This window comes from Culex quinquefasciatus, chromosome 2, assembly GCF_015732765.1.
Source record: "Culex quinquefasciatus strain JHB chromosome 2, VPISU_Cqui_1.0_pri_paternal, whole genome shotgun sequence".
Classification (NCBI taxonomy): domain Eukaryota; kingdom Metazoa; phylum Arthropoda; class Insecta; order Diptera; family Culicidae; genus Culex; species Culex quinquefasciatus.
The window spans coordinates 119,806,171-119,833,116 of NC_051862.1; the positions used below are offsets into that span (position 1 = coordinate 119,806,171).

At 35.9% G+C, this 26,946-nt stretch overlaps 1 protein-coding gene across 3 annotated transcripts in view; it reads left to right on the forward strand.

The window, feature by feature from the left end:
* The window catches only part of LOC6032494 (cytohesin-1), a 62,358-nt gene that overhangs the window by 32,432 nt on the left and 2,980 nt on the right, over positions 1–26,946 (forward strand). For 2 of the 3 annotated variants that reach the window (XM_038251473.1, XM_038251474.1), the window contains exons 4-10: positions 5,802–5,900; positions 13,647–13,746; positions 13,819–13,993; positions 19,799–19,885; positions 19,960–20,078; positions 20,170–20,281; positions 24,356–24,605. In XM_038251473.1, the coding sequence (XP_038107401.1) occupies positions 5,802–5,900; positions 13,647–13,746; positions 13,819–13,993; positions 19,799–19,885; positions 19,960–20,078; positions 20,170–20,281; positions 24,356–24,605 (942 nt within the window). Of the gene's footprint in view, positions 1–5,801; positions 5,901–13,646; positions 13,747–13,818; positions 13,994–19,798; positions 19,886–19,959; positions 20,079–20,169; positions 20,282–24,355; positions 24,985–26,946 lie in introns of those variants that run through there. The other variant, XM_038251475.1, reaches the window with a different exon arrangement.

Sequence of the window (26,946 nt, forward strand, 5' to 3'; positions counted from 1 at the left end):
AATAGCAAGTATCACGTAACATCAACAAGACTCTTCTTTAAAGAATTTCGTCACCAACACACAGACTTCCATCTCCTCTGAAAGTCCTCGTCATTTGTGAATCGAGCTTTATTTAAAATCTAGCTAACATTTCCAAAGGGTTCTATCAGCATAAAAATCCCATGATGCAAAGGGCCCTTTGAAAAAGTTTTCTACACAATGGGCACCGTAAACCGTAAATGATAGGATTTCAATTTATTTTTCCGCCTGAAAGTTTGCAAATTGAATGAACAATGTCAAATTGACCTTTAGTAATGTTACTTTCAATGATTCGTTTGAAAAAAAATACAATTAAATGTTTGTTTGAATAACTTTTCATAAAATGTATGTAAATTTTTGGTTAAGTTTGGTCAAAACTCATCAGTTACTAGTTTTTTCATTGAGTTTAAATTGCCGATGCCGCCAAAATCATTTTTACAGCATGAATCATACATTTTTCAAGTTTCTTAAGAAATTCGTTTTACTGAATATGTCTATAAATCTGAAGAAATTTTTGAGTTTTGTTTCAAAAACACCTAAAATTAGTAATTTAATTTTAATAGTAATTTGTAATTTGTTGTTTTATTGGTTACGATAGCCTGTTAGTAAAAACTGTGCAGTAGTTTAACTATAATACATTCCTTTATAAAGCAGTGTGCCTAACAACTAATTTCCCATATAGTGACAAATTATTTGTGGTATATTGAACTAAAACACAAATAGTTGACAGACTAACTTTTGAAAATTTTCTAAATTTGTTGAAAACCATTTCTTTACGTGTACTTTGAACACGGTTTTACCAAGCTCAGTATTGTTCCATACCATACCGATTATATTTAATTCGTAATTTTCATTTAGCTAAAAAATCTTCAGCCTATCAATCTCACCCCGGCTACCAAAGTCACTCCGGTTTACGATCTTAGAAAAACCAGCCCTTAGATGACGGTTTTCGTGAGATGCGCGTATCCACTGACAGACGGCAATGTAGCCCTCGTCGGAGCTTGCCAGTTTAATATGCATTTCAAATTTCGTATAGGATTTTTTTTTTCTTGTCGGCTTTCGCGGCACGCTCGTATTTTTAAACAAGTTTCTCTATAAAATGATTCCAAAATGCTTGTTATGATGAATTAACTTGAACAAGGGAAAGTCAATATTAATTTAAATTATTCGACATTTTCAAATGTTTGGCTGGATAATATCAAAGGACGCCTTCTTACATCTATGTACCAACAAAAAAGTGAATACGCTATGATTTTACGGGTTCCCGGGCTGAGAAAACTTAAACAAACCTTACAATTTTGTTTGCAGCCTTTAAAACTCAAATCAGCCTTCCCCAGCACAACCCAAAACTGGGTAGTTACCACTGAATCAGATTCACACCCCTATGAAATCTTTGACAACTCCGACAGAATCTCATGGCATTCTGCTCGCTTTTAAAATTTCAAAGTCATTGGTGGTAAATGTCAAAACATTTCATCTTTTGTTGTGAAAAGGTGCAAAAACAAAAACCGCGAAATTTGGTCGATCGATCAGATGATTTTTCATTTTTTTTTTATTCCGTTTTTTGCGAATCGTCTATCTGTAGTTGGTAGATCTAAAGTGTCAACTGCTGCGCAGGCGCTCGACTAGGGCGCAACCGAATTAGTTTAACTTTCGATAAAGGTAAGAAATGGTCTCAGAAAGTTGTATAAGTTGTTAATTTTTTCTTATTTTACGCAGCACGACGCGGAAGTTACCCACGGTGCGGGGATTCCGATGGATTTGGTGCCTACTGGGCCGATCTGCTGCAGCTCAACAGCCCTCTCGTATGCCGCCTAAAGTGAAAGTTGGTAATATTTGATTTCTGTTGTGGCAAGGACACACCACAGGACAAAAAGACGCTGTACAACACCTAACGTATGCTAACTTGGGCATTTCGGTACTGCTGATCAAATACAAAACAGCAACACGGTCGCAAATGCCACCACCAAGTGTATTTAAAGTCCTGTTCGAAGAAGCGGCTCAAAAGTCGCACTCAGTTATGCTGGTAAGTTGTGGTAGATTCTCTCGAATCGTTAAATTTTAATTTTCGTGTTTTTTCCTACGCAGCTCGCCCACGGCGCCGATCTGTACTTCAATCAACTATCTTGCTGCAGGACGCTAGCTGGTCTCAAATCTTCCGCCACGGCTACTTACAACGCTGAGTTGCTGTTCAGCAGGTGCATGATGGTGACTACGAGCTCTCCGACGATGGAAATGTTCTCGCATTACTTGAACTTTAACTAAGTAAGTCTTGTAATTTAATAATTTCCTAGTAAATCCGCAGAGCTAAAATCACATCACAATGTACATGGACATGAAATCAAAATTATTCCCACAATTTGTATGATTTCACATTACTCCGTTGAATTTAGAATCTGATTATATTTGTTAAGCTATGAGCCCACTGAAGTTTGAAATCATTTGCTTTTGTTTTATTTTTCTGTTTAGTAATTAACTTGAAATGATGATAAAAGTAAGCGGTTTCAATAAACAGAGAGCTCAAAAAGCTTTGAAATTTACATCAGATTCAAAATTCAACGGGGTAAAAAAAATTTTGGTTTGGGTAAAATTACATCGATTTCATCGGAAAATTACATGTTTCGAGGGGATCTTTGTTCGGCCGGTTTACGTCGGATGACATTTAAATTTACAATGAAACTGATGTAAATTAGCATCATTAATGACGTGCACTTTTGGTACATCATTAATGATGTAAATTTACCCAATTTTTTTTTTCTGTGTAGGCATCCTTGACTGATTAACAAGATAATTTGGATTGAATATAAAGTTTACTAACTACTTAGGTCCCGCCCGTGTGGATCAATCGGACCGCGCACTGGCTCACAATCCAGAGGTTGCTGGTTCGAATCCCGCGGCGGGCGCTCTAAAATTCTTTGTGTAAATATGGGTATTCGGCGCCGTCGCTCCGTGCCATACTTTCATACACTTAGGAGCCCAGGGCGGCGAAGTCCTTGTAGTTAAAAAGGAAGACACTAGTGGTTGGTACTAGCAATGGTGGCCGACAGCTATAAAGTCAACTTCGTTTAACTACTTAGTATAAAAGTTTATATAACTCTGGAAATTCGATATAAACTTATCTAAAATTAATTTTTTAAACTTTTAATTGAACTAAATGTCAATATATTACCATAGAATTGCTAAAAAAAACATTTTGAAGTGGGTATAACACCGTTTTGCAGGTCTTTGTATCGCTAGAATAGATTTTTCGTTGGAATTTCACCCGAAACCCAACCCGAAATTACGTCGTCGGAAAATCCGCCGGCATCCGAACCAGTCCACGATTTACAAGTCAACCTATGTGGCATCGGAAAGGGCATAAAATTTCCGATCTTTTGATACCCATACATCTAGGTTTTCTATAAAACCCACGTTTTTAAATACCTAGGCAAAACGTTCTTATGGTTTCGTTTGAGCAACCTGCCAAAAATGTATGGAATTTCGTAATTTTTGTTCTCGTGGTTCAAACTGACTTTTTGCCCAGGTATTTAAAAACGTGGGTTTTATAGAAACCCTAGATGTTTGGGTATCAAAAGATCGGTAATAAATATTAAAAAGTCCTTCTTTTCAGCACTGAAACGGATGCTGAAAAGTAGAATTTCTCAAAAAAAATATGCAATATGGGTTTGATACCCAAAGCAAGATTTTGTATGCCTTGCACTTTATTAGAGTTTTTTTGAAAATACTAAAATTTTCTCAAATAACCGTATTTTTTTGAAAATACTCAAATTTTCAAATACTCTAATTGGGTATCAAACGATGCGAAATATTTTATGTTTTTTTTCACTTTATAAGAGTTTTTTTTTGGAAATACTAAAATTTTCACAAATTATCGTATTTTTTCGAAGAGTGTAATTTTTTGTAAAAGTTCCTGAAAATATTTTTTTCAAGAAGCCGAGAAAGCTCTCTACAATTTATATTTTTCACTTTGAAAATCGGATTTTTAATTTGAAAAAAAAAGACATTGCAATGAATGAAATTTGAGAAAAGTTTTCAATGTTAAAAAAATTAATCATTGTAAAACTTTCCAATCTTTCGGATAAAAGTATTTGCAAAGTATTAAAATAAAACTTAGCATATCAAATGTAGACCTTCTTGAAATGTTATATTTGATTTTGCAGATTTGAAAATACATTTATTCGAAAATTTGAAAATAACAAAGTTTTCATTTTTTACACTAATAAAAGGACCAATAGTTGTCGAGCAATTTTCAGTCGTCGTCTAGAAAATTGAAAATTTTCTTTTGATTGTTTTTCAAACTGCTTCGTTATTCAAAAAAAATGTAAAAAAGGCGCATTTGTGACTTCACAAACACAAAACAATTGAAACAAATGCACATTGAAATTCATGTTAGTTTTTGTTTGTGTAACGTAATGAGCAATATTAATAAACAAAGCAATAAAACTGAAGGGTTATCGCTAATGCAAATGACTCCACTAATGATGACGGAGTGAAAAAAAGTTAAGATATAAATGTTTCCAGTTCATCAGCGGCAGTGGCACTTAGCTGGTGGAGTTCCACTTCCTTTCGTAATTTAAAGTGCTTTTGATAGAATGCAATGACAATTCACATGTGTGCATTTCCCACTTGCATCGTGGAGGCTCAGTTCTGTTTTCGTCTTTTTCTTTATCTTGCTTCCTTCAGAAAATTGTGCCATCTGGGTGCCTTGTTCATTGTTCTCAATGCAGTTTGCTCGAGTGCAAAAATGAATTTAAAAAAAAAACAAGAAATTAAATATCTGTCACGCAATTCGCTTCGCTACGACCACCACCCTCGCATCGTTGACTGCTCTAGTATCGAGAATGCATTGTAACTCATCATCAACAGCCGACTCGCCAGTATATTTAGTGGGTGAGTTGTTTTAATTGTTCCTCATCCACTCGAACCGAAAACTTAATGGCTCGGAACTGCGACGACCCACGACCGACAACGACAAGGCAACGCCTGGCTTCTATCTATCAAGCAGAAACAATTTGATCATCGATGAACACCGCCGGAACTGTGTCGACCACCGGCCGGACGGGGAAAAAAAACTTCTGGTTGATTAAAGCCACACGATCGATACAATTGAATTAACCTCGTTGAAATTGTTGGCATGACTAAGCATTTTATTAAAAAAGATAACTAAATATCATCAAAATAAAGAACGACTTTTCAAACATTCTTTTACGCAAATAATGATTTATTAGTCACTATCAAATTATGAAGCAAAACCAGCAGGACAAAGTTCTAGTTTACACCAGAGGGACTATTCTAAAAGAGTCCACTCCGGAAGGTACAACCACCAATTCCCAAACGAGCGATTCATTGAACACAAATAGTCTCGTTTGTCACCAAAGAGAGCTTGTTTGTCTAGCAAGCTGGAAGGTATTTTTTTCACTCTGTTCAACCTTTTGGTTCACACCAGAGTTAACCTTCCCCCTAAGTGGGTGGAAAAGTGCAATTGAGGGTGGGATGGAGAATGACGTTGATCCTTGTTGCATCGAACAGGATTTTGTCGCATATGATGGCGCACATATCTGGAGAGCAGTGTTGCTGGTCGACGATGAAGGTGAAGTTTGTTATGTGCACATAAAGGGGCATTGCAAGCTCTTCTCACATGGTAAACCGAGTTTAAACTGTCCCTTGTTCTAGTGCAGGGAGCATTAATTATACGAACATAAAGCTATTTAAGTTTACCTTTACCTTCTGCAGGCGATAACTTTGTCAGTTTTACTGATACCGTTGTTTTTTTCTTGTTTCAGGCATTGAATTTTTGTACGAGAATCAGCTTCTCAAGATGGACCCACACGACGTAGCTCAGTTTTTATACAAAGGAGAAGGACTCAACAAAACAGCAATTGGTAAGTTTATTTCATGTTCCCCACATTTTTTACCCTACTTTTCTTTGATGAATTTATTGAATCGTATAATCTAAGTCAAACTAATGAGCAGTTCTCTACGGAATCGGTCTTTTTTCTTTGATTTTAATTTTTTATTTTTTTATTCGGCTGTAACTTTTTTGGTGCCTTTGGTATGCCCAAAGAAGCCATTTTGCATCATTAGTTTGTCCATATAATTTTCCATACAAATTTGACAGCTGTCCATGCAAAAATGAAGTATGAAAATTCAAAAATCTATATCTTTTGAAGGATTTTGCCTTCCTCACTGAGGTAAGGCTATAATCCTGCACTAAAAATGAACTTTTCATAAAAAGCTCGTAGACCCATCTTCATGTACACCTATCGACTCAGAATCGAAAACTGAACAAATGTCTGTGTGTGTGTGTGTATGTGTGTATGTGACCAAAATTCTCACTGAGTTTTCTCAGCACTGGCTGAACCGATTTTGGTCAAACCAATTGCATTCGATTTGGTTTAAGGTCCCATACGTACCTATTGATTTTTATGTAACTCAAAAGTTATGTATAAAAATGTGTTTTTGTATTTATCCGGATGTTGGATAAGTGACCGGAAATCGATTCAAATATCGTCATGTTATACATCGTTGGTTAGGTGAGACCTTTCCAACGAGCAGGGCTGTGGAGTCGGAGTCGGAGTCGGAGCCGGAGTCGGTGGAGTCGGGTCTTTTTGGGGACCTGGAGTCGGAGTCGGAGTCGGAGTCGTCAAAACTCGAACAGCTGGAGTCGGAGTCGGAGCCGGAGTCGGCTAAATTTTATGAGCTAGAGTCGGAGTCGGAGTCGGAGCCGAAGATTTCTGATAACCTGGAGTCGGAGTCGGAGCCGGAGTTATCTTAAATTCAACAAAAAATATGTTTTTTTATTGTTCAGTATTTCCTACATAACAGCTTAATTTACAAAACAACTTTTAGTTTTAATTGATTTATCAGATGCCATTATGAATTTGAAACTTTTTATTGTGATTGAAAAGCTCTAATTGTGTTATTACACTATAATCACTAAATGTTAACCTCTTACCCATGTATCATAGTAGTATCATAATTCAAAAAAAAAAATATTGGTTATGTAGTCAGACTATATTTAATAAATATTATTAATATACAGTAGTTGTTCGGTAACTGGGCTGAGAACGTAGCCCAGTCATCGAATGCTGTTCGCTAACTGGGCTGAACGAAAAATAACGAGGGGACTACCGATGCATAATATTTATTTGATGAAATATAAAAATAAAAGTAACTAAAATTTATTTACAATGATTACTTTTCATATTTCTTTAATTGTGACTTAAAATAACATAAAAGTTTGAAAAAAGTTTGTTAATTGTTGACCATGATTTTTGCATCCATTAACCCCTCGGTTTGTTTTGGTTTTTTGACGTTTGTCTGCTTTTTAACTGGGCTACGGCCCAGTTATCGAGCGCCCAGTTAAAAAGCAGCCCAGTTAAACAACGCCCAGTTACCGAACAACTACTGTATATTTATATATTATATTATATTATTTATGTTCCCTTTCAATTCAAATTTGACCAAATTTCATTCAGTTATTTGTGAAAAAAGTACACACAAAGTCATCTTTTACCCCGATAGCGAGTGTCTTAGAGGTTTTAAGTTAAATCATTTTTTAGGAAGAAATTACGAGGTACATAAAAAGATTATAAATAGTAATAATCACTGTTTTGCATATCGAAAAACAGTCACTGACAGTTTAACTTTTGTAACAAATAATCAACTATAATAACAATCTCTTACTTGGAACTCAACATGCGCATTTTGTTTATAAGAAAATCAAAGTGTTGCATTTAAAATAATTTAAACTAACAAAAAATGTCAAAAGAAGTTGCAACAAATTTGAAATAATCATTGATTGTTGATGTTGATGGTGATTTTAGGTAAACTATTTTGATATCGTTGCAAATTATCGTTGAACAAATCTCAAGAATTCAGTAAAAAAATGAACTAATAAAAAAATGTATAGAACAAAATATAGGATTTTAATTTATTTTCAAATATTATAAATAAAAAACAAAGAATCAAAATGGGTAATTCTCCGCCAACTCACACAGCAGTTGCCCCGACCCCTCTTCGATTTGCGTGAAACTTTGTCCTAAGGGGTAACTTTTGTCCCTGATCACGAATCCGAGGTCCGTTTCGTGACGGAGGGCGGTACGACCTTCCATTTTTGAACATGCGAAAGAGGTGTTTTTCAATAATTTGCAGCCTGAAACGGTGATGAGATAGAAATTTGGTGTCAAAGGGACTTTTATGTAAATTAGACGCCCGATTTGATGGCGTACTCAGAATTCCGAAAAAACGTATTTTCATCGAAAAAACACTAAAAAGTGTTAAAAATTCTCCCATTTTCCGTTACTCGACTGTAAAATTTTGGAACATGTCATTTTATGGGAAATTTAATGTACTTTTCGAATCTACATTGTCCCAGAAGGGTCATTTTTCATTTAGAACAAAATTTTTCATTTTAAAATTTCGTGTTTTTCTAACTTTGCAGGGTTATTTTTAGAGTGTAACAATGTTCTACAAAGTTGTAGAGCAGACAATTACAAAATTTTGATATATATACATAAGGGGTTTGCTTATAAACATCACAAGTTATCACGATTTTACGAAAAAAAGTTTTAAAAAAGTTGGTCGTCATCGATCATGGCCGTTCATGGTCACCCGCGACAGACACGGACGACGAAACAAAGAGAAACGCAAAAAGTAACTTTTTCAAAACTTTTTTCGTAAAATCGCGATAACTTGTGATGTTTATAAGCAAACCCTTATGTCTATATATCAAAATTTTTGTAATTGTCTGCTCTACAACTTTGTACAACATTGTTACACTCTAAAAACAACCCTGCAAAGTTAGAAAAACACGAAATTTTAAAATAAAAATTTTGTTCTAAATGAAAAATGACCCTTCTGGGACAATGTAGATTCGAAAAGTACATTAAATTTCCCATAAAATGACATGTTCCAAAATTTTTACAGTCGAGTAACGGAAAATGGGAGAATTTTTAAAACTTTTTATTGTTTTTTCGATGAAAATACGTTTTTCGGAATTCTGAGTACGCCATCAAATCGGGCGTCTAATTTTACATAAAAGTCCCTTTGACACCAAATTTCTATCTCATCACCGTTTCAGGCTGCAAATTATTGAAAAACACCTCTTTTTCGCATGTTCAAAATGGAAGGGTCGTACCGCCCCTCCGTCACGAGATATCAAAAACGGACCTCGGTTTCGTGATCAGGGACAAAAGTTACCCCTTAGGACAAAGTTTCACGCAAATCGAAGAGGGGTCGGGGCAACTTTTCCCGATTTCGTGTGAGTTGGTAGAGAATTACCCAAATATTATCAACTGGTACGAATTTTCTCATACTGTATGTCTTACGCCAATGTCATATAAGGTGATAATCATTGCAAATCAATGTACCTTAAAAAAAATGAAATATTTGTGACCTAGAAAATATTTTACTTGTGGATATCTGTTTTTTGTTATATTTTAAGTTTTTTCATATATTTTGATGGAGGCGCAAGATCATCCATAAAGCTTCGTTTTAGGTGAAGATTCACGAAGTATCGTGCACCTCCTTTTTAAAGTATATAAAATTTTAAAATTAAAATAAATTAAAAATTTCCAGGATAAAATATTTTCCATGTCACAGATATTTGAAAAGGACATCTTAAGCGTCTTTTCCACGAAGAAATTGTTTAGATACATTGATTTGCCATAATAATCTCCTTCAGCCATGGCGTGATGTCCATGTACGTCTTAACAAAAAAAAAAAAAAAAACAAAAAAAGTTTCGTTTAAAATTGTCATGTAAAAAACAAGGTGCCTGTCACTGTGCTTCTTACAAATGTCAGCCTGAAAGTTAGCAAATTGAATTTTAATGTTCAAGGCCAGATTTCTTTTAGTTATTCATTCAAAAATAACAATTTAATAATTAAATTTAATAATTTTTTTTTGAAAAAAATATTTTCAAATTTGAGGTTAAGCAAGTAAATCCAAATTTACTTACAAAACTGTTCTTCTCAAAATGCCTCTAAAACTGAACTTAGAGAGTATTTAAATAATTCTATTTATCAATGTTATAAAAATAAATAACTAATAATAGTTAACTAACTTTTGAAACATTTAAAAACATGTGGAGTCGGAGTCGGAGCCAACCATTTGTTGAAAGCTGGAGTCGGAGTTGGAGTCGGAGTCGGCTAGAGTTGGTAGGCCGGAGTCGGAGTCGGAGTCGGAGCCAACCATTTGTTCAAAGCCGGAGCCGGAGTCGGAGTCGGAGTCAGCTAATCTGAGAAAGCCGGAGTCGGAGTCGGAGTCGGAGTCGTTTGAAATATGACCCGACTCCGCAGCCCTGCCAACGAGTCCAAAACATTGAAGATCTGGCAACCCTGTCTCGAGTTATGACCACTTGAGTGATATTTGTGTACTTTTTTTTGCGGATTTTAAGAAAATCTGGATGAAATAAGTGTCCAAACACATCGAATCACCAATTGTTGTTAAAGAGTGAGGAAGGCACCAACCACTTAGGTGGATTAAGTAAGTTTTTTTGATCGATTTGGTGTCTGTGGCAAAGTTGTAGGTATGGATAAGGACTACACTGAAAAAAATGATACACGGTATTTTTTTTTTTTTTTTGGTGATTTTTAATTTCACTTTTTGTCACTAAAACTTCATTTGCAAAAAAAACACTAGTTTTTTTTTCGGATAAGTTTTAGGGGACATCAAATGCCATTTTTTCAGCAATTTACAGAACGGGAAAAAAATCTTTGACGGAGTTATGATTTTTTGAATCAATACTGATTTTTTTCAAAAAAAAAAAAAATTAAATATTGGCTGCAAAAATATTTTAACTTCATTTTTCGATGTAAAATCGAATTTGCAATCAAAATGTACTTCAGTGAAATTTTGATAAAGTTCAAGTTGAAAGCAATTTTTAGGAAACTTTTTTTTAAATAGTTAAATCAGTTCTTCATTTTTCAAAAAAAATAAAGCCCATTTTTGAAAAATATTTTTGAAAAGCTGAGAAAATTCCCTTTATTGCCATCAAAGGTTTAAAAACAGGAAAATTGATGCTGCCTAAGTCTCACCCAAACATCCCACCATTTTGTAATGTCGATATCTTCAGTCCCTTCAAATGGATTGCTTTGATTTTTCGTTCTATAATTTGATAACTCCCGCTCTCGACGGTCCCTTCAATATCGACAACGAGAGAGTTTACTGTATTATGTGTTTTTGAAGTATAATTAAGAAAAATCTTCAAATTTATAGGCATTTTCAGTAGAAAAAAATGACATAAAATGTGAAAACTTATGATTCGTGCTTCAAATTCAGTATAAAATGCAATATGAATCGATAATTCTATAAACAAAACTAGTTTTAACAAATTTTAGTCAAAATTGTGACTTTTTAGAAAAGTTATCTAAATTTTTTATTTATTTTGTTTAAAAGCTTATAAATTTAGTTAACTATGAATAAATTTGATTTTTTTTTTCATAGAAACTATATATAACCTAAGCGATGGCAAATTTGACTTAAAATAGTAGTTTATGCAACTAGTTGCAAAAAGAGGATTTTTTCAGCACGTGTCGTACATTTATTCAACGAGGTTCACCGAGTTGGATAAATACGAAGAGTGCTGAAAAAATCAAGTTTTGCAACGAGTTCCATACAACATTTTTTGCAATTCCAACAAAACACACACTGAGTGAAATTTTATGTCAAATTTTCATGTATTTTGTCAATAAATCGTTTAAATAAAAAAAAATGTTGAAAAGTGTTACTTTTCGAAACAAGTGCTGAAAAGTTTTACTTTTCAGCACCCATTTGAGTGCTGAAAAGTAGAACTTTTCAGCATTTATTTTGAAAAGTGTTGCTATTCGATTCTGTTATTTTTGGTACAGAAAGTAGGCTATTTCGTCGTTCAAGAATGACAGGAAAAGTGAGTAGTTTCACGACGGAATTGCAAAAATAAAATTTTAACACTTCAAATGTGATTTAAACAAAAAAAACTATGAGTTCAAAATAAGAATTTTCAGCGCAACTATTTTTTTAAGCACTTTTGATTTTTTTTTTTTTCAAAAATAGTGCATGGTCCTTTTGTGGCCTACCCCAGTACATGTTTTAAAATAATAAAAACGAAGTTGACTTTACAGCTGTCGGCCACTATTGCTACTACCAACCACTAGTTTCTTCCTTTTAGCTACAAGGACTTCGCCGCCCTGGGCTCCTAAGTGTTTGAGTACGGCACGGAGCGACGGCGCTGGATACCCATATTTACACTTAGAATTTTTAGAGTGCCCGCCGCGGGATTCGAACCAGCGACCTCAGGATTGTGAGTCCAGTGTGCGGTCCGATTGATCCACACTGGTGGGACATAGTAATCTTGAGAATAACCTTGACAGTTGGAAAATATCCCACAAAAAAATTAAATCCTATCAATGTCACCCGGTTCATGGTAGTTAACAATCGATTCTGCAAGATATTTCAATGAAAATTTCAATTTAGGTCAATATTTTTCTTGCCACTTGTTTGATTGAAACCTTTTTTATGATCATTTATGTTTAATATAATAATTTTGAAGAAAAACATTGACCAATTAAATCAACAAATTTGGCACTACAGCTGAAAAAAACTGGAATTTGGCAATTTGAAAACAATGTTTTGCTGTTCTTGATAAAAAAAAGTCTTGAAATGCCAATCTTTAAAAACGATCTTGAAGAATGCGTTAGGTTAGAGTTCGTCTGACATTCTTCTTGTACCGTTGCATGCAAATGCAACAAAAAATCACAAACGCCAAATCGGACAGGCCTAATGCGTTATATTTACCGAAGAGATGATTCGTTGGGCTGGGTTGAGTTTGAGCATTTTTAAACAACAACACGATGCAGACCCTAAAAGGAGGGGTGAAGATTCAGGGAGCGACACCTTTTTTAATCTGTGATGAAAAGAATATTAGGGAACTACACTTGACATTACCCCAAAACTGATTCTATTTCAGTGCAATGTATACATTAACAAACCAACTAGAACCAGTCGTTTATTCACAAACGCATTCGGCACAAACGCTGTCGGTAGTCACACCATCAAAATGATAAACAGTTTTCAATACAGTCAGTGGACTCGTTCTGTGGAACGGGTAATTAATAATAACCGCGATGCAACACACAACACAGTGAAACCCACAATTTCCTCTGCTCCCTCAAGGGAAAACCTTGCATTTGAACTGATGTGTTGTTTTTACGTGTTTGTGCGTTCACATTGCCCTGTTTGAGGCGTCACAATAAACAAAAATAATTAATACCACCGGTTGATAAAAAGTAATTAAAATTTTTAAAATTATTTCATCTGTATGCGTTTCAATTTGTTTGCGGTTTGTTCGACTATCAACCCCTTCCCACGTTACCCGGGGTTGAGAGTGCATTGTGTGGATAAATTCATCTCGTGGCACACGTGAGCACGGGTTCGGCTTATATTTCATCCCCCTTTCCGTAGTGACACGTTTGGGGGCAAATAACCGTTTTTCATGCGGGGACGACGTTTGTGGAGTTGTAATTTTCATAAATTGCCGCCACGTGGAAAGATGTGCGAATGTTGAATCAATTATGCTTTATGAGCGTGGCGTTAATCACTTCTCCCTGCTCATTTTTCGTCTGTTTGTTTGTTTTACTGCTCATTTCAGGCGATTATCTCGGCGAAAAGAACGACTTCAACGAGCAGGTGCTGAAGGCGTTTGTGGATCTGCACGATTTCAGCAATTTGATCCTCGTGCAAGCGTTGAGGTGAGTACTTTACTAAAATCAGTAGAATTAATTTCACTAACGCATAATACTCTTCCCACCTATTTTTTTTAGACAATTCCTGTGGTCGTTCCGGCTGCCGGGAGAGGCGCAGAAGATTGACCGGATGATGGAATGCTTTGCCCAGCGGTACTGCCAGCTGAATCCAGACATTTTCACCAACACCGACACCTGCTACGTGCTGAGCTTTGCCATCATTATGCTGAACACGTCGTTGCATAATCCATCGGTGAGTTTGCGTCTGTTTGTTTGTGTCCAACATTACATTTTAGGTTCATCTATTGTTGTATGTGGATAGAACAAGGTTTGCACAATTTACGCATTTAGTTGTGAAGCTTTATGTGTAAGCACTGAAATGTTGGTCGATGCAGGATTGGATATCAGATCGTCAGAATATAATAGAAAGTAAATCTAGCTTTAAATGCAATTGAAATCATATGGAAGAAACTAATGCAATTAATTTGAATTTTCAATTTCTTCTTATTCTCTTCTTGATAACAATGATTTCAAAATAAACTCCAGAAAATTTCCTTTATTTAATTTGATAGTTTATAACCCATAGGAGGGAAGGAGGACAAGGAAAATTCGTTGAATTGATACTCTTCTCAGTGTTAACATTAAATTTCCTTTTGGTGTATTTAATGTTTAACTCATGTTAGGGCAGCGAATGGCCAAGAATGGTTTATGGACGGCCCTGTCTTACATTTCTGGAGTTTTTTTTTTTGAAAAGGTCCAATAAATTAAATTTTCAGTTTTTGCGTTTTGGATGTTTTTTAATACCCCTGACTCAAGGCGCTTTCAAAAACCAAAAAGTAAAAACTGAAAATTTGGTTTATTAGACTTTTTCAAAAAAAAAAAAAAATAAACTCCGTATTTGAATGAAAAAGGGTTGCAAAATAGCTTTGTTGAACTGTGCGTCAAAACTTATTCCAATACTTTTTAAAAAGGGTTCACGGTGTGAACGATTTTGCCAAGGTATTTAAAAACGTGGGTTTTAAAGAAAACCTTGATGTATGGGTATCAAAAGATCGGATATTTTATGCCCTTTCCGATGCCACATAGGTTAACTTGTGAATTGTGGACCGGTTCGGATGCCGGCGGATTTTCCGACGACGTAATTCCGGGTTGGTACGAAATTCCAACGAAAAATCAATTCTAGCTATATAAAAACCCCCAAAACGGTGTTATACCCACTCCAGAATGTTTATTTAGCACTTCTATGGTATTATATTGACATTTAGTTGAATTAAAAGTTTGCAAAATTATGTTTAGATAAGTTTTATATAGAATTTCCAGAGTTATATAAACTTTTATACTAAATAGTTAGTAAACTTTATATCAATCCCAATTATTTTTTTAATCAGTTAAGGATGTCTATTTGGAGTTGGGAGACTGGATTTATGGTGATTTGTCAACAAATAACTTAATTTATGTTAATTTTTCGAAAGGTGTACAAACTTTTTTTCTTTGCACCTTTTTTGATTTATGTAATAGTATTTGTTATATAACTTTTTACAAAAATCATCTCTTCATCAACTTTTTGTAGCAAAATGTTCAGAATGAGTTTCTGAACAAAACGTTGTACTAGGTTTCTGTCAAATTTTAAATTGTTTACATGTTTCATCACAAAATGTGCATAGTGCCCAAGGAGTGTAAATACTTTTTTACATACTGTTTATCTCAGCTGATACTGATCAAAAGCTAATATTGTTGTTTTGCAAACTTTTTTTTGCAATTATGTTTTGATTGAACATATTTACTAAAGTGGCGAAATTGCCTATTTATTGAGCACAATGCTAAAAAAGGATCTGTCACTGAATGGAAATGCTCGATATTTAAATGAACTTTCTGTCAGCGGCAATTCCGAAAACGAAATTTGATCGCTGACACACAGCGCCTATCATGAACGTCATTGCGACAGTCGGTTAAGGGACCATCCATAAACCACGTGGACACTTCAGGGGGTTCGAGATTACCAAAAAAGTGTCCACGTGGTTTATGGATGGTCCCTAACGTAAATACAAAGATGAAACAAATGAAAAAATGGGCACAGTCGCTGGAACGAGACAACGTGCTTTTTTCTCTTTCATTCGTTTTTCGTCTCTCTCTCTCTCTCTCTCTCTCTCTCTCTCTCTCTCTCTCTCTCTCTCTCTCTCTCTTCCTTGTGTTTGCTGTGTGTTGACAAAAGTCATTTGAATGCTTTCATGGGAGAGATGATCGGAATCTCGGTAGAATTTCAAACGATCGTTCTCGGAGCGAATGTATTTCTAGAGGAAAGTCAATGACTGTGTGAGTGACTTTGCGTAGCACTCATTCGTTTGAGTGTGAAACGAACGAAAGTAGAATGTCCAAATCAGGTGGTGGAAAAGATTGGAGTGAACTGTCACCTATCACAAAGTGGCAATTTCGTAAGCAATGATATACATATGAATAAGTAATTGTGCAAATTTTGAGCCAAGTCGGTTAAGGTTTAAGGGTCGCTTTTTATCGTTGAAAAATTGAAAAATCGGGAAAATCGCGAAAATGTATGGGGAAAACATTGCTCCAGAATTTCGGCAGCCGGTGGCGCAAGTCTCGCCCAAATTTGTTCAAATGTGAGATTCTTGAAGGAAATTCAATGTCCTACAACTTTTTCGAAGCGTGCAAGAAGATCCGAGTTTCCCTTCTCTCTGGTCTGACCGTTACACTGAATTTAGTAACTAAATGAGACGACATATGGGGAATTAAGTAAATCCAGTAAAGTAAAAAAAATACATAATAATTTTCAAAATATCTAAAAGGTAGGAAGTATTTAGAGTATTTTGATAAAAAAAGGAAAACATGATTGAATTTTGTTTATTTTGCGTTTTTTTTTATTTAAATAAGTTAAATGAGCACAGATTAAAATCGTGGATTGAAAGGTGGTTGCTTGAAAAGTTATTCCAATTCAAATCGTGGAGGTAAACTCTTTGAAAAGTCTTTGTAAGCTGAGCTTTGATTATTATTATTATTATTATTTATGCAATCATTTTATGCAATGTGCATCAGTAAACTAGCAAATCCGATTATAGGAAAAAGTGCTACATCAACAGTATCACTGCTCGGTATGGAGTGTTACAGTAAACGATTTTAGGTCTAGCTTAGAATGGCCATGTAATTACAAATCATTCAACTATTTGGAGTCAATTACAGGACACTCATGAATTCTGCAAGTCGTACACAGAAAAAAATATTTCTGTAAATTTACATTATTTATCATGTACCAAAAGGTATCATGATAAATGATGTATATTTACATTAGATTCATTGGAAATTTACATGACTTTCATTGTAAATGTTCCAATTGAAAATCTATTGAAATCGTGTAAATTTCCAACAAATCTAATGTAAAATTACAAAACCAGAAATTTTTTTTTTTGCTCCGCTGAATCTAGAATCTGCTACAATATTCAGATTCTAAATTCAACGGAGCAATACAAATGAGTTTTTATCGGTGGTATCTACACTGAGGAACATACTCACCAGACTCGGTGCTTTCCTTAATCGTGTCTTCTTTAGCTTGATGATGGGCTCCTCGGGCAACAAATGGTTTTGTGTTTGATTGAAATCAGCTTAACAGTTCCGTTACAAACTAAAAAATCCAACGCAGCAATCTATGGAAGCAAATGCAAGGCCAAATTCGTCAGCAGCAACATATTCAACAACGGTGCTATCATCCGCAGCAGAAGTTCCCTGATGTGACGATCAAGAAACCCAGCACGCGCTTGAGAAGGTGATTTACCGGTGGCAACTGTCCAATTGTTTTGGCCTGTGAATGGTAAAATAATGACTTAGTAAACAGTACTTATTTGACTCTGCCGTTTGATGTCTTACCTCTTGAGACTTTTCCATCCCGTGCAAGCTGGATCGGCCCTGAATTAGGTGCTTGCTAGTTTCGTTCAGCCGGATACTCTGTACTACAGCGTTAAATCCAACAGAACGATGCAGGACTTCTTGATGTACCGGCGCATCTTCAGGCGGGTGACGTCCTGGTTGAACATAACTCCACGGTGCACACGACTCGTCGAACGATCATCCGGCTGCTATTATTTTGCAGTAACATGACCGTCTCCAGAGCAATATTGACCGCCAGATCGGACTAACGGCTGATGAATTTGGAGTCGATGCAAGATTTGACCACCACTTCCAACATAGCCTTGTCCTACGGAACGCTGGCACCCTCCTGCAGCAGCTTGATCATATCCTCCAACGACTCCCGATACGCCCGGATGAGAACCGTCCGACTAATCTGCCACTGCAGGAACAGCTCTGCCACGGCCAATATTTCGACGCCCAGCACTATCACCGAGGTGGTTCCATCACCGCCTCCTCGTCCTGGGTTCGGGCAATCATTATCATACTGTTCGCCACCGGATGTTGGGACGTAATCTCGAGCAGGATCATATTTCTATCGTTGGTCATCACGATTCTGACCATCTGGTCCATCAGCATGGTTCGCGGTCCCAAACAGGATCAACAATTGTCTAACGGAAAAGAATAAAACAAAATAAATTAATCTCATTCAACAACCCAAGCAGAAAGAAGATCAAGACTCATGACTCACCTTGCCGGCATTGATGTTTTCTTTGTTTACCAGCTGCACTTTTCGTGTTCTGATCTGAAAGCTGCCAAATTGGATTAGTTTGAATCCCACGCCACGTAAACTTTCCGCTGTTACTCTTTCTATCATTGAAGTTGGTGTTTATCTGAAAAATAAAAAAGTAAACACAAAGTATCATTTCTTAGACACACACAAAAATCTAATATACTTATCTGAATGACAATTGTTTTGTTTTCTGCTACAGCTTATTTAGCAGTATTCTGCTCTGACCAGATTCTCTATAAGGTTCCGGCCTGAGTTCCAAACTTTCGATGCGATCTACACCTGCAGCTGCGGTGGTGGCGAATTTGAGGAATCGCGAAATCGTCCCGGCGTTGACATCTGCGTCGTAATCGCAGCTCCTGTGTGTGGAGCAAAAACATGTCAGAAATTCAACAAGAATTTTTGGCAACTTACCTTACCTTCTCCATCACCGGCCACCGCAGCCAGGTGCAGATCGCACTGAAAGTTTAAAATTAGAGCTGGCCCGTGAGTCTGCTTTGAACTCGCTGTAGTTTCGCAACTATCAAAACAACAAAACAAAAAAATCCAGCCTTCTTCGAGTTTGACGGGCCAGATTTGACAGATTTTGATTTCGATGATTTCGATGACGAGGGAATGCCCAGTGCTACACATTCATTGAGAATCGAGTGTTTATCATTTTATAAACAAAGGCGTATTCACAAAACCCATTTTAAAACGACTGCTCTCAAACAACTTTGTATTCGATCTGTTTTGTTTTGCTTTGCTGTCAAAAAGTTGTGGCAATTTCAATTTACATGTGTTTTGTAATTACATTAGATGAATTTTACATCTATTTTAGTTTTTACATGTTTAGATTCATTATTGATTGACAAAAACCATTTCCAGTTACATACCATTTATTATTTACATTCGTTTAGATTTAAATGATTGCTAAATACATCAAATTTAGCGATTTACATTGGATTTCAAATTTACATTTGGTGGAATTACATGAAAAACACACTTTACATGACATGGACATTTACAGATTTTTTTTCTGTGTAGGCGAAAAACGTATCTGTCATGATATTAATGAAATAACCGAATTAAACGCAATAAATTTTCTCTTTATAATTACACTATTTGGTATGTTTATCCTCTATACGCGAAACATATTGCTTACATGGAGCTATTTTCACCTGCCACCTATTAAATAGTGGGTCAGCAAATCTTTCCGCACAACGCTAGCTGGACTGAACATGGTTGTAATTAATACAGCATCATCGTTGCCAGGCGGGAAATAACGATAGGGTTTATTTTAGGGCTCATGCAATGCCCCGCATTTGTGCGTACGACCGTTACATATTTCCATCCAGCTTAGTTCGCAAGCAAGCGAACTCTCCGTAATTCATTGCATCTTATGACTCTTCTCTTGTGACCATCTATTTTCAGGTAAAAGAGAAACCAACTGTTGAGCAATTTATATCAATGAATAGAGGCATCAACAATGGCGGGGATTTACCGAGAGAATTGCTTGAGGTGAGTTTACTTTCAGAAACCATAATTACACGATGCGAGTTCTAATTCCCCTTTTCCCCTTCCCCAAACCGCAGTCTCTGTATGAATCCATTCGGACAGAGCCGTTCAAGATACCGCAGGACGACGGCAACGACCTGATGCATACGTTCTTTAACCCGGACAAGGAGGGCTGGCTGTGGAAGCAGGGCGGAAGGTAGGTGGAGTAGCGACGCGACGCGCTTGACAAAAGCTGCTGGACAAACAATTAAACGATATGTTGTCATTTTTGCACTCTCTCTTTGCAGATACAAATCGTGGAAGCGACGATGGTTCATCCTGAACGATAATTGTTTGTACTACTTTGAATACACCACCGACAAGGAGCCACGGGGAATTATCCCGCTCGAAAATATTGCGGTAAGTTGCATTTGGGGTTAGGAATAGTATTTTAGTGAATCGAAATTAGTTAAATTAATTTTTCGAGAATGTTCTTGGTCGTTCTGGTCATGTCAATGACATAACCATTTGCACGAATTTTTTCACTGTTCAGGTCATAAATAAAATAAATTAATGGAGAATTTGTCCAAATCTGGAAACAGACTGATCAGGAAACAACATTTCAACACTAGTAATTGTTTCATTAAAAAACATGCGTTGAAATTTTTGAGTTTTTTCCGCGTGTCATTTTGTTTATTTTTTAAAGAAAAATAGTTTCTTGATTAGTTTTGATATTTTAAATCGACTTTTTCATCTATTTATAAAAGGAAATTCCTACTGGTACTGGGACTTGAATATTGACATAAAACAAATTGAAACGGAGACCGGTTCTCTTAGAGTAATTCCTTAGAATCATTTAAAATGGTCGGGCAATAATTCAAACTTCGGGGAATTAACCAGATACAGTCATGCCTCGGTTTAGCACCGCATATGGGGGATGCAAAACCGAGGCGTGCATAACCGAGGCACAGAGCTTATGGGATTTTGGCTATATGGGAGACATTGGCTTTAATCGTACGAAAAATCATGCAAACATCAAAAAATTAAAGTGTGTTGGAATCGGGATGATGTCAGTTATCCATTAAAATTATTATTTCATGAAAAGTTTCACAAAAATACGTATTTTTCCTGTATTTGGAAAATGAATATTTTTTCTCTAAAGAAACCAAAAATATATTGTTATTGCAATATGGGTATCAAATGATCAGGTTTTTTTTCATACATTTTGGATGTAATAACAACATTTTAAGAAAATACTCAAAATTTTCACAAAACTGCGTCTTTTTGAAAAAAAAAACTTCAAATTTCATTTTTTACAATATGGGTATCAAACGATCGGGATTTTTTCATACATTTCGAATGTAGTAACAACATTTTTGGAAAATACTGAAAATTTTCACAAAACTACGTATTTTCGAATAAAATACTCAAAATTTTTGTTTTTACAATGTGGGTATCGAACGATTTTTTCATACATTTCGAATGTAATAACAATATTTTTTTAAATTACTCCAAATTTCAGAAAACTACGTATTTCCGAAAAAGAATACTCAAAATTTCCGTTTTCACAATGTTTTTTTTTTATTTTTTTTCAATAAATGGTTTTTATTAACGTATTTCAAGCATTACAAGATACAGGAAAATTTCAGCTAGCAAATGTTCAAATAATTGCCAAAAATCTTCTCAAACAACATTTTATAATTCCATCTTAACTGTCTAATATGTTCCTGAAATTTCGCTACTGTTCCACTCTTCAAATTGCTCAAATTAAAACGCATTGCCTCTGCCACTAACCATAAACAAGCCTTGTGTCTTTGCGATGTTACAATACTCATTTCTAAGATGTCTTCTGGATCTTCTAAATTTAACTTCAAACGTTTCGATACTACTTCTACTACCCACTTCCATACTAGCTTTGACTGATTACAATATTTAATTCTATGTTCTGTTGAATACACAGTTTTGCAAACTTCACAAAGGTTGTCGCTTACACCTTTTATCTTCAGCCTGAACATTTTGGATCTGTTTGGGATTATGTTGTTGTACACCAAAAAAGCGTTTCTTTGGCATGAGAACTAATAAAGTTCTTACTGATATTTTCCCAAATGTGCTCCCACAAAAGCTCCGGGTTTTCATACTCTACTTTAGGTACAATTTTCTTTTTTTGAAGCAAATATTCATTAATGATTTTGCAACTATTCAAATGGACTAAATTTAATATATCCGCCGCGAGGTTCAGCCATTCTCGTGCATTTCTTGTGAGTGTTTTACTATGAGACTGTGCTAACATACAAAACGATCGGGATTTTTTCATACATTTCGAATGTAGTAACAATTTTTCAAATGTAATAACAAAACTACGTATTTTCTTTAAAAAAAAAATACTCAAAATTTCCGTTTTTACGATATGGATGTCGAACGATCGGGATTTTTTCATATATTTCGAATGTAATAACAATATTTTTTGAAAATACTCAAAATTTTCACAAAACTACGTATTTTCAAAAAAAAAATACTAAAAATTTCCGTTTTTACAATGTGGGTATCAAACGATCGGGATTTTTTCATACATTTCGAAAGTTATTAAAAAATGAAAATACTCAAAATTTTCACAAAACTACGTATTTTTGAAAAAAATAATAATTATTTGATACCCATATTGTAAAAACTGAAATTTTGAAAAGTTTTTTTCAAAAATACGTAGTTTTGTGAAAATTTTGAGTATTTTCAAAAAATATTGTGATTACATTCGAAATGTATGAAAAAATCCCGATCGTTTGATACACAATGTAGGTTAAAACGGAAATTTTGAGTATTTTATTCGAAAATACGTAGTTTTGTGAATTTTTTTTAGTATTTTCTTAAAATGTTGTTATTACATTCGAAATGTATGAAAAAATCCCGATCGTTTGATACCCATATTGTAAAAATTGAAATTTTGAGTATTTTTTTTTCGAAAAAATGTAGTTTTGTGAAAATTTGGAGTATTTTCTAAAAATTTTGTTATTATATCCGAAATGTATAAAAAAACCTGATCATTTGATACCCATATTCCAATAACAATATATTTTTGGATTCTTTAGAGAAAAAATATTCATTTTCAAAATACAGGAAAAATACGTATTTTTGTGAAAATTTTCATGAAATAATAATTTTAATGGATAACTGACATCATCCCGATTCCAAAACACTTTAACTTTTTGATTTTTGCATGATTTTTCATACGATTAAAGCCAATGTCTCCCAAAATCAAACCATCCACATTAACGACCCCCGGGTCTTTTGTGGTCTCTATTGCAAGTTTCTGCTCGAACCTAGGAGTCCGAAGGCTTGAATGGGGAGATCACCCAAACCTCTTTTTACTCCAAGGAACCTTCCACCCCAGTGTTTGAACTGACGACCTTTGGATTGCGAGTCCAACCGTCGCCAGCGATTCCACCGGAGTAGGCTTGGTTTGGTGTGTTGTTTGTACTTATGGCATGGAGACAACTCCTACACCTGGAATGACTTAACGGCCTAACAACAACCAAGGCCGGGACCGACATTTTACTTCCTCATCCGATGGAAGGTTGTAGCAGATGGGAATCGAACCCAGAATCATCCGCTTACAAAGCGGACAGCGTAACCATTCGGCCACGCACTGCCACAATGTCTCCCATATAGCCAAAAACCCATAAGCTCTGTGCTTCAGTTAAGCACTGAGGCAGCTGAACGGTGCAAAACCGGGGCAGTGCAAAACCGAGGCGTGCAAAACCGAGGCATGACTGTATTCACTTTACAACGCTTGTCAAATATCTTTGTTAAGTTCCTGTCAAAATATGGTCACCCCGGATGTTCCGGATACCGGTTCCCATGATCTTAGAATCACTAAAAATGGTCAAGCGACACTTCAAACTCCGCAGAATATTTATTTTACATATTTACAACAAAAAATAAAAACAAATTCTTGTCAAGTATTTTCTCTGAGTTCATGTCAAATTATGTCCACCCAGGATGTTCCGGAGGCCGTTTCTTAAAATGGTCGGAAGATACTTCAAATTTCATGCAATTAGCCACAGATTCACTTTAGGGTGCGTTTTTTTATTACGCAACGCAAAAAATGGATTTTTAGACTCCCTCCCTCCTCGTAACAATATTTCCAAACAAATTTTCAAAATTTGGTATAGAGCGTAACACAGCCTCCGAATCCCCCAACTGGGTTACGTAATGAAAGAATGCTCCCTTACAACTTTTTCCAAGCTTCTGGCAAAATATGGCCACCCCTAATGTTCCAGATACCGTTTCCCATGGGTCAATTCCTTAGAATCACTCAAAATAGTCAAGTCTCTGGATACGGATACTCGTGGCCAATGGGAGACAATTCTGGGTTATGCATGTAACGCTGGTCAATTCATACTAGAACATCCATCCCAATCATTACCGTCATTTGAGTCACAGAGTACAAGTATACCTTAATAATTTGAATATTTTTTTCCTAACTATCTTCCCTCCCAGGTCCGCGAGGTGCAGGACCGCAGCAAGCAGTTCTGCTTCGAGCTGCACGCCAGCGGCGGCGCCGAAATCATCAAGGCCTGCAAGACGGACTCGGAGGGCAAGGTGGTCGAGGGTAAGCACACCGTGTACCGGATGTCCGCGGCCAGCGAGGAGGAGCAGCGCGAGTGGATCAAGTGTCTCAACCAGTCCATCAGCCACAATCCGTTCCACGACATTCTAGTGCAAAGGAAGAAGAAAGCCCTCGCGAAAAGTTAGTTAGCGCTGTCGTGTTTGAAAAATTAGATTAACCTTTAGTTTTTCAAAAGCTCTCCGGGCAAACACACACACCCACACATATGAACACATACTAAAAGCTACTTGATACTACTCTCTAACTGTTTTGTGTGTGCGAAATGCTGAATCTCAGAGAAAAAAAAACAATTGCGTGTGTGTTACTATTCTCCTCTTTGCCCCATTTTTCCGCGTTGAATGTGAGTGTGCGATTTGTGCTAATAACCCAAGAGAGAGGGAGTGAGCGGACCTTTTTGGCATTCTCCAGCAAAACGTTCAAAGTCAACGGACGATGTGAAATGAAAATCAAGAAACAAAAAAAAACAATGCTGAAAATGTCTGAAAAATCAAAACTAAAACTAATTTTCTACATACATATTATACACGCATCCCCCTTCATATCATACTCTTAGACATCATTATTGATTAACGGATTCCGCAGTCACGTCGCATCTCTGTATTTTGTAAACACACTTGTACACATTATCGTTTATTATTTGTTAATTTATGTACACATGTTTTTTGCGCTCCGTCGTTTAAGTAATTTGAAGCTCTGTATCATAAAGACGAAAAAAATAGAAGCAGGTTGTCTCCTCTTTCAGTGAAAACATTCAAGAGGGATCAAAACAAACAAGTTTAGGTTAAGTTTAGTTGAAATGCTAGAGCTAAGAGAGTTGTTGTTTTCCAGTTTGTTGTACAGGGTTTTACGATTTTTTTTGTACAGGATGAATCTGCTCGCGGATGCATTTTTTTTTTTTTGTTTCTGGGGTCTTGAGATTAGTCGGCACTGCAATCATTTGCATTTCATCATTCCGGTACGAGAATCGAACTCACGACCTCTGGATTGGAAACCCAGCACGCCGCTAGTCGAAACCCATCCCCTACCGGTCAGTATTCCCAGTGAGTAGAATTACTCTTTGAAGGGATCTGACTTTGCCGAGCCAGACAGGAATCGAGCCCATCACCTTCCGCTTACTAGGCGAAACCCGTAACCTCACGGCCACGGAAGCTCGGCAATTAAAGTCGAAGTTAAAATGTTTACTTACTCAAAAATATTTGGCTTTCCTTAATTATTTGGGTAAAAGCTAATTTTATTAAACCTGCTATTTTTTAAATATTTCAATCGTAACATTTTCAGTTTCTGCTCATTAAAATGAACAGATACTAATTAGGATGTTTTTGTTTCCAGTGTAATTTAAACAAATTAAAAGCTTTCAAACATTTAGTTTCCATAAATGTTTTATTAGAAAAATATCTCTCATATTCGTAACAGCGGCCAGGCACACGTTGTAATGTTTACCGCTGGGATAATTCGTTCAATAAAGTTTGAACAGTTATTTTCAAGCGATTCCTTTCTATTCCGTTTATAAAGAAGGTACAGTTATTGCGCAATTCCTACCAACTTGGACTTCACACTAAATTTCTAAAATCGATCGCACTATTGCGACTTTTGAAACTGGCTTGGGAAATTTAAAATTCCCTTTAAAATGATCAGAGCGAGTCGAGGTTATTCGCTTGTCAATCGCAATTTTAAAGAGTGAAAGTCCAGGATTGTCTTTTGCAAGCAGAACATAACCAAACTTTTTGGCACCCTCAGCAAACGTCAAATCAATACAAAATTGCTGCCGGATCTTTTCCGGATCTCTTCCGGAAAAGATCCGGGCGGTAATTTTGTATGGTTTAACGTTTGCGGAGGATTTCGAAATAAGCTAAACAAATCACTTCGGAACAGTTTACAGATCGGCCAATGTTGAAAAAACCATAGAAAATCGATAATTGAACTAAATGATTCGCTTTTACACTCATTTGAAAGCTTTTTTTGTGGTCCTTCGGATGCTGTATCGAACAACTGCAAATTTCAACTTTTATATCACTTTTTTCTTACGAATGTAAACAAACTTTGGTTCTCTCCATGAGTGCATATTTTTTACAAAATAATGACTTCACGCACTGAAACCAAAGAAACTGAAGCTTAGTTATGAATGGTCTGAACACTTTTTTTGTAAAAATATCAGTTAAATTCAGGTGTTCAACAATTGTGGGAGGCACAATAACATCCCACAGTTATGGAACAGGCAATTTGGAGGCGGTGTTTTGCTGCTCGGAATGAAATAGCAAGAGAATGTCCAAATAAAGGTCCTAAAAATATTAGGGTCGACAGAAAAGCTGCGTGTGGCATGCTTTTGACAAATTATCACAAAAGGGTTCCGAATTTGTGGGTGTTCCGAATGTGTGAGATGACTAGACTGGTTGCCTAGTTTCCGTTTTTATGATGTCAAAAGTGCGGGAGAAAAATCCAAGTTACAGTGCAAGAATCAATA